At 38.6% G+C, this 15,120-nt stretch overlaps 4 gene segments (V, D, J or C); 3 read left to right on the top strand and 1 right to left on the bottom strand.

The window, feature by feature from the left end:
• LOC125905372 (Ig kappa-b4 chain C region-like) overlaps positions 1-4,586 on the top strand; it is a 74,634-nt gene extending 70,048 nt beyond the window's left edge. Inside the window, 1 exon segment of the C gene segment in view lies at positions 4,231-4,586. Within this exon segment, the coding sequence occupies positions 4,231-4,437 (207 nt within the window).
• Positions 1-15,120, top strand: part of LOC125905369 (Ig kappa-b4 chain C region-like) — a 46,909-nt gene that overhangs the window by 8,056 nt on the left and 23,733 nt on the right.
• The window catches only part of LOC125905371 (Ig kappa-b4 chain C region-like), an 89,047-nt gene that overhangs the window by 70,775 nt on the left and 3,152 nt on the right, over positions 1-15,120 (top strand).
• LOC125905354 (Ig kappa chain V region 3381-like) lies at positions 2,134-2,712 on the bottom strand. The segment is given in 2 exon segments: positions 2,134-2,494; positions 2,602-2,712. Coding segments are annotated over 2 exon segments (414 nt in total).

Genomic DNA, 15,120 nt, shown 5'->3' with positions numbered 1-15,120 from the left:
CTGTCCTCAACATATCATGGTGTTCATATCTCAGTGGTGATAGCATTGATTATTTCTATGTTTCTCTACATAGTGGGGCATGAAAGAATGGTACAATTTTGTCACTGAAAAAAAAAAATCATTTGGCTTCCTCCAAGTAAATACAGTTGACTCTGTTTGTAAGAATTTGTTAATATTTATAGTGTGACATAAAAAGGTTTCACACCAGGACACTGATTTTGTTTTGCTCGACATCATGTTCATTCTCTTAGCGGAGGGATTAACATTAATTTAAACACTTTTGAGAAAATGGAAAGCTCCAGTGTCTTCAATTAATACTTGTCGTAAATTTGAAAAGCAGAGGAAAGTACATGGAAGAGCTGCTTCAATTACTGTCCACATTATTAACTAGAGGAAGGGAAGCTGCAGGTTTTTTCATGTATAATTGAATATCATCTGTGTAGAAGATGATTTTACTATGGTGTTACTTGAAGAGATTGTTTGAGATTTTTATGTTTTATATATTTTTAAAGTTTAATTGTTAAAGTGTTCAGATGTTTCTATTTTATCATCTGTTCAATCTGCCCTCAGAAATATAGATGCCACTTTCGAACAGACATTGACTCTTGAGCAGCATTTGAAGTGTTTGATCCACCTCTGTATTTTTCAGTCAAGATACAATATAAAATGTTGTGCAGGTGTGCCTCAAGCTAAGATGAAGATTTCACTGCACTTACTTATTTGTCCATTTACTCTGTTGTAACTGTGTTTTGCCATGTCTTTCACATCCATGCATCACTAACCAGTGGTCCAGTGGGCTGTCATATGGCCTTTGACCAGGTCCTTAAAAAGATCTCATATCACTGTCTTCATTTTTGTTGCTCGCTTCCTCCTACAGAAAAAATCCAGTTCAAGAAACTTGTGATCACTTTTAGAGGTCTACACAGTCGGGCACCCTCCTACAGTATATTAATGATGTTATACAGGCCTAAACACGAGGAGGTCAGAAACGTCTCATGATCAGGGCTTGTTGGTTTTCAAAGTATCGTTATACAACAGTTTGTGTGATGTCTTGTGTACATTAGGTTTAGAAAAGTAAAGTTATGTAGGTTAGGTTCAGGAAAAGAAACATGTTGACAATGTGCCTTAAAATATGTCAAAGTTCATGTAAGAGCCAAATATGTCATTCCACTCAGCAGACATGAATTGTATTTACTATGGATGTACACTGGTGGCGCTGTACTGGCACTTGGAGCACTAGTGTATAAAGGTAGGAACAACATTGTTTCTGTCAGGTGTTTCAGCCCGGAAGAGCAAAAGGCTTTTGACCACTGTTGTGCAGGACAGTGTACAATGTGCTATGTGTTCAGTTTGAATAAAGGATAAAGAAATGGACATTTACTGAATCTGTGTTTTGTTGGAATGAATAAATACGATGGTTGTTCTGCAAATGGAACCTGCAGTTTATTGTCTAAACTCGACACAGCCAAGAAAGTTGTGGCATCAACCGTGCAAAGCACGTCAGCCAGGTGAAGCTGGGTGAAACATCCATTTAGCTCCTACAGTTCACTTGGTTTCACATGATACTGAACACTGGTTTCCTGGAGGACCAGTTTAAAAATAAGTATATTTGTAGTGCTATGTATATTGGTTTCATTCATTCATTCATTCATTCATCTTCTAACCGCTTCATCCTCTTCAGGGTCGCGGGGGGGCTGGAGCCTATCCCAGCTGACATCGGGCGAGAGGCAGGGTACACCCTGGACAGGTCGCCAGACTATCGCAGGGCTGACACATAGAGACAAACAACCATTCATGCTCACATTCACACCTACGGACAATTTAGAGTTATCAATTAACCTAGTCCCCAATCTGCATGTCTTTGGACTGTGGGAGGAAGCCGGAGTGCCTGGAGGGAACCCAGGATTGAACCAGCAACCCTCTTGCTGTGAGGCGAGAGTGCTAACCACCACACCACCGTGCCGCCCCTATATTGGTTTCATTTGCTAGATAAAGAAAAGTGTCATGTGGAAAGATTTATGAAAGTTACGGTTTTAAATCTAAATGTGTGTGTGTGTGTGTGTGTGTTTGTCATCAGTGAAGTGTATCAGTCTCTGCAGTAGCTTCCAGCTGCAGCAGTCAGTTCAGTTTCTGTTCTGTCTGACTGAGGGAGGTTTTTGTACGACGCTTTTTCACTGTGTGAACACAGCTTGACTGTTGATGTCATGAAAACTCTGACAGTAGTAAACTGCTGCATCTTCAGTCTGGACTCCACTGATGGTCAGAGTGAAGTCAGAGTTTGATCCACTGCCTGTAAAACGACCTGGAATCCCTGATGCTCGAGTGCTGGCATAGTATATGAGCAGTTTAGGAGTTTCTCCATCTCTCTGTTGGTACCAGGCTAAGTGGTTAGAGCTATAAACATCCTGACTGGTTCTACATGTGATGGTGACGGAGTCTCCCACAACAGAGCTCACTGCTCCAGGCTGAGTCACTGTGACCTGACCTCTGGACTCTGAGGATACAGAGACACAAACATAAAGCAGCATCATGGTTTTGTCAGCTTCATTTCAGAGGGACAGATGTTGATAGAGGAGAGGAGTTTGATTCTCTGGACTTTACCTGTGAAGCAGCAGCAGAGGAGAGTCCAGATGAGGACGGAGATCAAAGTCATGTTTTTGATGAGGAGGATTTCTGTGGCTTCTGTTGTCATGAAGGACAGCTGTCAGTCATCCAGTGTTCAACTCTCAGGACTATAAACTCTCCCAGAGCACTGGAGCATGGTGCTGCTGATGCAAAGTGGCTCTCTATGGAAATGCTCTGACTGACTCCAACAGGGACTTGGATTACTCTGATGATGCTGATTATCAGTGGATCAGTCACTTCATCAGAGTGTAGTTAGAAATATCTCCAATTTGATATATGTTTTACAACTTCATAACTTTTGTTTGAAAATGTTTGATTTAGGCACCTAAGGGCCAGCTGGAATATTTCAAAAAGTCTTTTATTCCCTGTTCCATGCAGGCATTGAACACAGAACAGCTGCATCAGGGAACATTTATTTAATAAGAATTGCTTCCTTGCATTATTTATAGAACTTATTTTCTGCTACCTCATCCATTTGCACGACTGTATATTGTATGCTGTACACTCTATGTTTTTAAAGGTGTGCTGTGTGCATTGTATCTACCTTTGGTGAACTAGAAGCCAAATACAAATTCTATGCAGGTTGCCAATGATATCATTCTAATCTTATGAAGTCTAAAATCTTTTGTATTATTTTAATTAACCACTGTAGAAAATTAACAAAAATTGCATTTGAAATTAAAAAACATATCAAAAACATGCAATCTGGAATTCTGTTTCTTCACAAATACTAGATACCATATTGTTATGTTTTAAATTCTGCTTTGTAATATTTGCAGTAGATTAAAAAAGACTCTTGTTTTGTTTAGTTTATTATTCATGTTTTTATTTCTCCTCCTTAACAATGGAGAGTAACTCACAGTGGCTTCACAAAATTCCATCACACTGGGATTTTAAAAGAGCTTGAAATATAAAGATGATAAAACTGCAAACCTGTTTTTCAAATGTTTTCTGAGATTATATCTAAATTTTCCTCCTAAATAATACCTGTTTTTAGAACAAATTCAGAATCAGTTGTTAAATATTGTTGAACAGAGTGAAGATAAAAGTGGGTATTAGAAAATGTGCAAGATCACTTCATTTTGTCATCTAGTGTTTTAGGTTTTGAAAACCTTTTGAACACTTTTTTTTTAATGATGACTGAAATCCAAATCAAGAACATTTGATTGTAATCTGTTTAATTTCTATTTTTGGTTCTGTCTCCACTAAATATGCCATTAATACGTAATGGTTAGTCAAGGTTTTGGATAAGAAAGAATTTTTCCAAATTCTGATATTTTCTGTCCAGTGTAGTTTGATATATTTGAGGTCATTCTGTATGATGATTCTCTCTGTGCTGATTTGCATGAGAGGCTTCTTAAAGGGAAGTGAAACAATGTGTGAGTGAGTGACTGATGGAGCAGAAAAACCATCTGACAGAAACTCCTTAAAGGAGAAAATATCTGTGTGGTCCCTGTCCTCTAAGCTGACTGGTGTCTCCTAGGTGATGTGCGTCCCACCCTGACGGTGCTGACCCCCTCCAGTGAGGAGCTGCAGCAGGGGAAGGCCACACTCATGTGTCTGGCCAACAAGGGCTTCCCCTCAGACTGGAGTCTGGCCTGGAAGGTGGACGGCAGCAGCAGCAGCAGCAGCTGGGAAGAGAGCAGAAGCCCTGGGGTGCTGGAGAAGGACGGCCTCTACAGCTGGAGCAGCACCCTGAGGCTCCCTGCAGACCAGTGGAGGAAGGTGGGCTCTGTGACCTGTGAGGCCACCCAGGGCTCCCAGACTCCACTCTCAGAGACACTGAGGAGAGACCAGTGTTCCCAGTCCTGACCTGACTCACTGGGACTCTGCTGCTGGTTTTACTCTGCTACTGCTCTCAGTCTGCTCTCTGTCTCTCTCATGACGTTTCAGTGTGAACATGTTCTTGCTTGTGTTGATGGTTTCAATATCTCAGAGCAATAAAGATTTGATCAAATGTATCATATGAGTGCCGTCATGTGACTTCATTTCTTGGACATATGTCATATATTAGGAGCATTACTCAAACTAATGCACAAAAGCCACAACAGTAATGAGTCTTTTTTTCAGACTAATTTTTCAGACTGTGGATATTCTTCTACTGCAGTTCCCATTATAGATCAATCAATTTATTTTGGTAACAATACACATGGTAAGACATTTCACAAAGCTCTCTGTTATTACTGATGGCTGTCCTGGAAGAAATTTCTCCAGTTAAGTTTGTGTGTTAATTCTGCCTAGAAATTATACAGAAGATTTTAATTCAAAGCTCTTAATAATAAGAGGAACAGTGTATCATCTGCATAAAGTCACATAACATGAATCTAATTTGAGATTTTCCACCAAATCATATTTAAATGAGACAGAGTAAGGCCCAATCCCAATTCCTATCTTAAAGGGAAATTTCGGTTTATGTCAACCTGTCTCCTATCGTCCTAAATTTGTTTCAAGTGACTAGTGACATAGAAATAATTGGTGGTGTAACGTTACCTGTGAATGCTGTACCCCAATGCCCACAGAAGAGGAATACCTCTGTTGCAAGGAATGGGACCGGTTGCAGCCTGAGCTAAATGGTAAACAACAAACATGGCACCACACCGGTAAGGTAAGACAACACGTTTGCATGTTGTTTTCTATATGTTCTCTGACATTTATCCTAAAGATATGAGGCGGTCTTTGTGAAGAAAAAGCTTGTTTAGTGGACTAACTTTGCACTTGAAGGTTGCCCGTTCACTTACATTTTAACAGGTCTGACGCTACAGCTGTATCTAGGCTAACGGCTAACGTGCTAACTATTATTTCTGTCACTAGTGACTTAAAACAAATTTAGGACTATAGGAGACGGGTTGAAATAAACCGAAATTTCCCTTTAACCCTCAATCTTAATTCTCAAGCTCAACTCTCAATCTCACTAGACCTCAACACCAAGTGTTAAGGGCTATCTTGTGACTTTAAAATGGGACACCCCTCAAAGGCAAACATGTCTTAAGACTGTCAGGGGCAGCAATATGCCAAAACTCTGTCCAGTCTGTCAGTTCAAAGAAGAAGAAATATATGTCATCAGTAGTCGTCGATAAAAAGATGTGATTTATTTCACTTCTTGTACAAAACAAGCAGTGACAGACATGAACAGAACAAATATGCCAGGGTTAAGAGAAAAGAAAAAGAAATAAAATAAACAAATAAATAAATAAAAAAGTTCAGCAGCTCAAACAATTAAATTGTTTACATATTTCCAGAGTCTTTATAGCTTTGGAGTTTGTGGAGTGCTGAATGGTTTCTAAGTATTGCTGCATTTCATTCATAAAAATTTTGAACAAGGGTTTTCTGTTACAAAATTTACTCTTATGAATATGGAATGTCGCTAAGATAATAGATAGATTAATGATATAGAATTGTTTTTGTTTTGAAATGCTGACATCATAAAATCCAAACAGCACATCTTTGTACAGTAGTGTGTGGTGGCAAAACTACTATTTAATGAACAGTTTAAAGAAAGTCTTCACACGTCGGCTGTCTTTCTTGAGTTTTAATAAGCATTCATGAATGGAGACACTCACACATACAACCGCATAAACAGTCAGTCAGTGAATGCCTAGCAAGTCCTCTCGCCCTGTTATCTTTATAGTTCCCATAACACATGCACATCAACAGTCAAAATATGTGGTGCCTTGACATTCCTAAAACACAACATCTCTTGAGACTAACAAGGACACTTGTTGTCCTCCCTGGCTCATAATCTTGGTGTCTGAGCCTCCCTGGCTCGTGACCTTGGTGTCTCTCGCTGCTGTCACAGTAGGGGTTAAATGAGCACCACACATCATTAGGCTAGAAGTTCAGTTTCATCAAAACAAGTAACCTTCAGTGTTGGGCAAGCTACTTGGAAAGTGTAGTGAGCTAAGCCACTAGTTACTCTAATATTAAATGAAGCTTCACTACATCAAAGCTATTACCCTCAGAAATGTAGCAAGCTAAGCAAAATGAAAGTAACTGGTGCAACTACATCCAAGCATTTTACTAAATTGAACCAACTTCGTGCCAAGTCAGTGTTATCTTACTGATCAATGAAACTGTCAGTCAAACAGAGGTAGGTAAGAAAGCAGGTAAAAAAGTTAAGTTCAATTGTTTATTGAACAGTGAGCTGCACTAACTCCCAACACGACTCAAACCACAACAGCAAGAATGAAGACCTGCTTCAAACAGTCACAACATGGTCAAAAACGTACATACATGCATGTATGTGTATGTACACTGCAAAAACTCAAAATCTTACCAAGAATATTTATTTCTAGTCAAAACAAATCTCATTACAATTGAAATAAGACTCATCACCTAAAAAGTAACTTGTTTTTAGACAATTTTTACTTGTTTCAGGAAAATTTTCACTTGAAATAAGTAGAAAATAAATCTGTCAATGGAGCAAGTTTTTTTTTCTTATTGCAAGCAAAAAAAACCAACTTGCTCCATGGGCAGATTTTCATACTTATTTCAAGTGAAAATTTGCTTGAAACAAGTATTTTTAAGTGTAAAGAGATTTGTTTTGACTTGAAATGAGGCTAGTAAACACATTTTAGTAAACACATTTTATAGTGAGCAGCATACACATGTCCCCTACAAATCCCAACCGTGTTTACAAAGTTTGAATGAAGGAGAGGGACGCAAAGGAAATGGAGGCTGAGCATTGATCCTTTTGCCTCTGTCTGCAGGAACGAATAAAAATCCCATTCATGATGGGGTCAAATGGATTATGTGCATAATTAACCACAAAACAAGCAAATACTTCATCTTAATGACATATAACACTTATTATGCTTCAGCTGAATGCTCTAAGCAAATGACCATGTTGAATTGAAATTAGTTTATCACGTTAAATGTCCGAAATTGTATGAAATTGCTCCAATGCGTTAAACTAAACTTTGTGCATAATCACACAGCCTGATATGCCCTGGCAAACACGGTGGGACTGCTGTACAGACCGTTGGTCTTTCTTACCCTAACCCTGGTTATTTTCTGAAAGCACAGAGCAAAGAAATGTCTTTTTTTTTATCCCCCGGTCTGCTGTCAGCAGGAGCGGGGATTTCAGCACCACGGATGGCGCGCGTACAAAGACTTGACAAGTGTCTCCTATAAATGTGTTTGCTGCTAGAGAAATTATACATAATAAATGAAGACAGTGACATATTTTCAATAAAAAACAATGAGTTGAACGTTCATTTCAAGCTTTTGTAGTACAAGGAGTTTCAGAATTGTGCGAGTGCGGCCGGAGAGCGGGCGGCAGTGTTTGATGCAGGAAACTCGATATGGACTTGAAAATCAGTTTCGGAGTGGGGATGGTTCGGAACGGCGGGGTTTCGGAACGGTGGGGTTTCGGAATGGGGGGCTGTCCCCCGTCAGGTTCATGCGGAAGTGACTCTGTGTGGTGGCGGTGACAGTTTTATTTCAGTCCATAACAGAAATCCCGACCTCGTTTGAGCTTCAGAAATGATTTTGGAAATGTAGCTTGTGTGGACGCTACTGCGCTAAGTGATCAATAAAAGAGCTTAACTACTGAGAAGTTACTTGATTCAGAAAACAGCGACGCTACCACCAAGCTACAGAGAAATGTAGTTAAACTACAAACGTCCACTACTGTAGTGACGCTACTGCCTAACACTGGTAACCTTATACAACATATTATAGGTTAAATATGTTTAAATACCCGAATTTTGCGGCCTCGTGTCTATGACTGAATCACACCTGTGACGATATACGAGTATAACATAACGAGCTTGAGTGTGATATTGCTTTTATACAACAGTTTAACAGTTAAATAAGCAAGGCTGATTAAGAAATGTTGAAAAATGAGGACAAAATAGATAATTTAAGCATTTTATTTGTCTTCTGCACACAAAAATAGTTCCCTCGGGACTCCGCTGTCACCATTGCTATGTAACGCAGACATGGTGCGCCAGGCACTTACTCTTTATACACATTTATCTGCACGTTTCCATTAATTGTGCAGCTGGTGAAATAAGTCTCTGGTGACTGCATGGTGGACTGTCGCTTCACAGGCACAGCCAACTCTGCCTTCTGATCTGACAGTATGTTGCTTTTCTCCAAGTCATTGAGCTCCGCCGATGAAACACTGACAAACCTGGATGTGTGCTCAGATGGATTCAGCTTCTCCTCTCCCTCATCTTCCTCTGAAGACCATTCATAGTTCAATTCAAAACTTATTTTAGGAAATAAATCCATATTTTTGGCTGTTTGACAGTGGATGAATTAATTAGCCTACAACGCAACTGCTGACCTAACTGACACTAACCGTCAGTTTTGATTTGATTGTTGATTGCAATCAGCTGTGAGGCAGAGTGATACATACAAAGTGAAATAACCGTGATGTTGTACTCCAGTATCGTCACGGTTTTACTGTCTCTCGACCAATCACATTGCAGGGCCGGAACTAACTGTTGTATAATACATAACATTACATTATTACCCAATTCACAGGCAGATATATACAAATACACTCATACACACATTCACACGAATTCTACTCACTGAGATATTAAATATACACTGAATGTCCATGTTGTATACAGTAACTGATACAAATGATCTAAAAATGCTATGATGCAGGTCTCAGAGCAAGACTATTAGACATGCTACAGAGGAGTGTTGATTGAGGCCACAATAAGAAAGCAGTAGTGATTATTCATTTAGAGTAAGAAAAGGGTGGATAGACTGATCCTCACTAAGGGTGGAACAGTTATGGCGATAACAGGTGTCAGTTTGGGGTTGGGGGAGATCTCACTAAAGTGGGTAAAGGGGAGTTCAGGTTCAGTAGGTTGGATGAAGGTTTTAACATCCAGGTTTGTCATGCTTCTCAGCGAATTTATTTTTGCATTGTCAAGTGAGTTGATACTTTTTGTTCAAGATGTCTCAAGGAGTAAAGCTTAATTTAGTTTCTTGGAACTGCAGAGGTCTGCAACAGCCTAAAAAAATTAAACAAGTCATGAACAGAATAAAGGAAATAGATTCCAAAATTGTATTTTTACAAGAAACTCATCTTTTAGATGAGGATGGTAGTGTGTTCACAGCGTCATTCTCATCCAGGGCCAGAGGTGTTATGATTCTTATTCATAAAACAGTTCCATTTCAAGTGAAAAATATAATAAAAGATAAACTGGGGAGATACTTAATAATCCAAGGTTGTTTATTATCAGAAAACCTAAATTTAGTAAATGTGTATGGCCCAAATATAGATGATCCCAGTTTTTACATAGGTTTGTTTCTTACCCTCTCAACATGTGCAGGACAGTTTATAATAGCAGGAGATTTTAATTGCACTCTAAACCCTGGCATGGATAGATCCACAAGAATAGATCAGTCACATAATGGCTGTAGAACAACAATTCATCAATTCATTAAGGAATTAAGGTTGTTGGATATATGGAGAGAATTAAATCCACATGCGAAGGCTTACTCTTGTTACTCTAGCGTATTTCGGACATATTCTCGAATTGATTATTTTTTGGTTTCTTCAGAATTGCAGTCCAGAATTCATAACTGCCTTTATGATAATGTTGTAGTCTCAGATCATGCACCATGTTGTTTAGAATATATAGATAAAAAATTGACAAAAGACCCACCTAGATTGCATTTTCAGCATAAATGGCTGCAAGATGAAGACTTTGTAAAATATATAGGAAAGCAGATAGATGAGTTCTTTGAAATTAATACTACACAAACATCAGCATGTACAAAGTGGGAAGCATTTAAAGTTTTTCTTAGAGGTCATATTATCAGTTACACAGGCTCAAAATCAAAAAAGGCGCAGAAAATAAAAATTCTCCAAGAAAAGGTTTATGAGAAAAGTAATCCACAATTGGAAAACGAATTATTGATTTTGAGAGCTGAATATGAAAAGATGTCTGCATTCAGAGCTGCCTCTAGTCTTTTAAGATTAAAACAATCATTTTATGAACAGGGTGATAAAACTGGAAAATTATTGGCAAGGCAGATTAAACAATTAGAAACAAAAACATCAATTACAACCATAATATCTGAAGGAAATTCTATTGTAGATCCTGTAGAAATTAATGATGCCTTTAGAAGTTACTATAAGAAATTATATGATACAAATTCTGAAATTAATTTACAAAACCTAAATAAATTTTTATATGAACAATCTATACCATGTATCCCAAATGTAAATAAAGATGAATTGGAGCTAGATATCAACAAAGAAGAAAAAGGGCATGCTATTGATAATTTGAAATCAGGGAAAAGGGCAGGACCGGACGGTCTTCCAATTGATCTATATAAAAAATTTAAGGACAAATTGTTAACGCCTCTTTTGGAAATGTTTCTAGAGGCATTTCAGAGTGATAGTTTTCCACCCTTAATGACCAATGCCTTAATTATTTTACTGCCAAAACCAGGTAGACCATCTGACTGAAAACCTGAGACCCATTAGTTTGTTAAACTCATACCTAAAGATAATATGTAAAACTTTGGCAAAACGATTACAACAAATATTACCAAATATAACTGATAGAGATCAAAATGGTTTTATAATGGGAAGGCAAGGTTTCCACAATGTTAGAAGGGTACTGAATGCTATACATTTGAGCAAAGAAAAACCAGATACAGCACTTCTATCAGTAGATGCCGAGAAGGCCTTTGATAGGGTTGAATGGCCTTATCTTTTCAAAGCTTTAGAACGATTTGGCTGTGGAAATAAATTTCTAAAATGGATTCAGATAATATACAAAAATTCCACTGCAGAAATATTAACAAATAGAAACATTTCAAAACCAATAAAAATCAATAAAGGTTGCAGACAAGGGTGCCCTCTTTCACCCCTTTTGTTTACAATAGCAATGGAGCCTCTTGCAATAGCAGTGCGTTCACACCCACAATCCTATGGAATAACAGTAGGTCCAACAGAGCATAGGATATGTTTATATGCTGATGATGTAATTCTACTCATGACAAAATTAAATAAAACTATTCCGGCTTTGTTACAACTTTTTAAAACATTTGGCAACATTTCAGGATATAGGGTGAATAAAACTAAATCTTCTATATTATTACTAAATGCAAATGAAAGAAGGAATCCAATCCCTGAGGTAATTCAATTTAATATTGTAGATCAGTTTAAATATTTGGGGGTACAGATTATGCCAAGACTAGAACTTGTGGTTAATGCTAATTATGAACCTTTAATGTCAGAAATTAATGAGTCAATTGAGAGGTAATGAATATACTGCCAGAATTACTCTATTTATTCCAGAATATTCCTCTACCACCACCTTCATATTTCTTTTCAAGAATTAAGAAAACATTTGCAGGATTCATATGGAACAACAGGAGGGCAAGACTCCGTCTGTCTTTATTATATTTACCATTTGATCGAGGGGGTTTGAAATGTCCTAATATGTTGTGGTATTATTGGGCTGCACAGCTGAGATCTGTAATGTTTTATTTTTCAACAAACAGTTCTCCTCATTGGACTGAAATGGAGGCTCATGGTTTGAAATTACCTCTTCCCTCTTACATGTATTCAGACACAGTAAAGAAACGACATAAACAAACTAAACATCCAATTGTAAGACACATGATCAAGATATTGTACGAGGTTAAAAAATATTCTCAAGAACTGGGAACTGAAACAGGTGTGGTATGGACCCAAATGCAGTACACAGGCGCTCAGGAACAGTTGGTAATGACCTTTATTTTCACCACAGCAAACAAGGTACGGAGCAGATAGAATAAACACAGAATAAAGTTCGTTCTTCGGGCTGAAAGCCCTCACACAGTCTCTGGGGCTCAGACGAGGGGAAGAGATGCGGCCGGAGTCGGCCGTGGAACCGAGGAGAAGCAGTAGACTTAAACCGATTTGACCCAAATATACCGGATATATGTACAAAATATACAGAAAACAGAGGGACTTTGTTCCATTGTATTTGGCAATGTACAAAGGTTAACATGTTTTGGGAAGAGGTAAGAGTTGTGATAGAGAAGGTAATTTCAAAACAGATTTTACTGGATCCTAAAATTTTTCTCATGGGCTTATATCCAAAGAAACATAATTACAGTAAATATGAACAAGCATTTATAGATCTCAGCTTGCTCAATGCAAAAAAATGTATTGCATTATTATGGAAAGGGATTTATAGACCAAGTATTACTCAGTGGACAAGGCAGATGTTATCAAGTCTCCCATTAGAGAGAATAACTTACATATTAAAGGCCAAACAGCATGTGTTTGAATTTATATGGGGACCCTTCATAGATTATGTAAAGGATTTAGATTTAACAGATGACGTGAGTGAGTAGGTTCCATGGACGATGCAGTTGTCAAGTATATAATTTCTTTTCAAATCACTGTTTTGCTTTTTTTTTTTTCTAGACATCTGGATTTCACATATGTCTCAGTGAATATACTCCATTTTATGAGTACTATTTTGAGACATGCCGTCTGGAGAGTTCTACTGGCTTGAACAGGAGCATGACTGGTTTTTTTTTGTTTTGTTTTTTTTGTTTGTTTGTTTTGTGTGTGTGTTTGAGTATGTTTTTTGTTGTTGTTGTTGTTGTTGTTTTGTGATAATGCAGCAGACCTCTATGTTTGCAAACACCGTATGGATAAAAAGAGGCTGTATCTTATAATGCTGGAAAATGAATAAAAATATTGTGGCAAAAGTGAGGGCCATACAGCCCTTATTCTTGACCCTCAACTCAACACTCTGAGAATCGGGACAGCACAAGCACTTTGCGAGAGCGCGGATTTTTGAGACTGAGGGTTAAGATTGAGGGTTAAGATAGGAATTGGGATTGGGCCTAACTTCAACAAAGGACATGACATGAAAGAGATCAAAGGACAGTCTCTGTCTCTTAGTGCCTGCCAGCAGATTTGACAACCAGAGGGTCTCCAGTTCAAGTGCCTGTACCGACTGAACACGGAGTGGGGACTGGGAGCTGAAGAACTGTCATTGAGCAAGGCACCAAAGCCTCAACTGCTTCGGGCACCTATCCATGGACAGTCCCCTCATCACTCCATTAATGCATGTGTATGGGTCCTGTTTGTGCATGTGTCTGTATTTTGGGCCTGTGTGTGTGTGTGGGTGTGTCTGTGTGTCCTCAGCGAAGTGTAGCAGTCTCTGCAGTAGCTTCCAGCTGCAGCAGTCAGCTCAGTTTCTGTTCAGTCTGATTGAGGGAGGTTTTTGTACGACGCTTTTTCACTGTGTGAACACGTACTGACTGTTGATGACATGAAAACTCTGACAGTAGTAAACTGCTGCATCTTCAGTCTGGACTCCACTGATGGTCAGAGTGAAGTCAGACTTTGATCCACTGCCTGTAAAACGACCTGGAATCCCTGATGCTCGAGTGCTGGCAGAGTAAATCAGCAGTTTAGGAATTTCTCCATCTCTCTGTTGGTAACAAGCTAAGTAGTTAGAGTTATAAACATCCTGACTGGTCCTACATGTGATGGTGACGGAGCCTCCCACAGCAGAGGTCACTCTAAAAAACCCAGAGCTCTCTGTTATTACTGATGTCTGTCCTTGAATACATTTCACCTGTTTGCGTGTTGTTAAATTCTACCTAGACATTATTGTGCAGATTTTAATTCAAAAGTCTTAACTGTCAGAGGGTTTTTGGGATTAGAAATAAAAAGCAGTGTATCATCTGCATAAAGTCACATAACATGATGTTTTTTTTTTTAATATTTTGAGATTTTCCATTATATCATATTGAAATGAGACACAGTAACTTCAATAGAGGACATGATGTAAAAGAGATGAGAGGACAGTCTCTGTCTCTTGCTGTCTGACAGCAGATTCAATGCTTATATAACACACATATTTGTGTAGATATAGTTACACCAAGTCTGTCACTTATATCTCTTGTATTTTCATAATTCCAGATGATATAAAGCTATTTTTTCATAATATATGTGTACATTTACATGGGTAGCAGTAGCTCAGTCTGTGGGGACTTGGCTTGGGAACTGGAGGAGCGGATTGGAGTGGGGACTGGAAGCTGAAGAGGTGTCATTAAGCAAGACCCCAATCCATAACTTTCTCGGGGCGCCTGTCCACCGGCAGCCCCCTCACTGTCACATCTCTCTATCAATGCATGTGTATGGGTCCTGTTTGTGCATATGTCTGTATTTCCGGCCTCTGTGTCTGTGTGTGTGTGTGTGTGTGTGTGTGTGTGTGTGTGTGTGTGTGTGTGTGTGTATGTGTGTGTGTGTAATCTGTAAAAGAACAACAGAGTGAAAAAAATGAATTCCCCAGTGAGGGACTAATAAAGGAATGCTTCATATTGGACAGATGTGTAGGTAATATTTGGGTGACTTTTGATCATAAATGTTTCTGATGCTGATATGTGTCTTTGTGTTTCCTTTTAATAGGATAAGCTCAAATTGCTGTGATGCAGTGTGAAGCTGAGGTCAAAGGTCATTACCAAGTCTTCTCTCACTGTCCAAGCTTGTCCAATCTCATGAGA

The sequence above is a fragment of the Epinephelus fuscoguttatus genome, linkage group LG17, assembly GCF_011397635.1.
Source record: "Epinephelus fuscoguttatus linkage group LG17, E.fuscoguttatus.final_Chr_v1".
Taxonomy (NCBI): domain Eukaryota; kingdom Metazoa; phylum Chordata; class Actinopteri; order Perciformes; family Serranidae; genus Epinephelus; species Epinephelus fuscoguttatus.
This window is presented reverse-complemented; position numbering and strand designations above follow the sequence as displayed.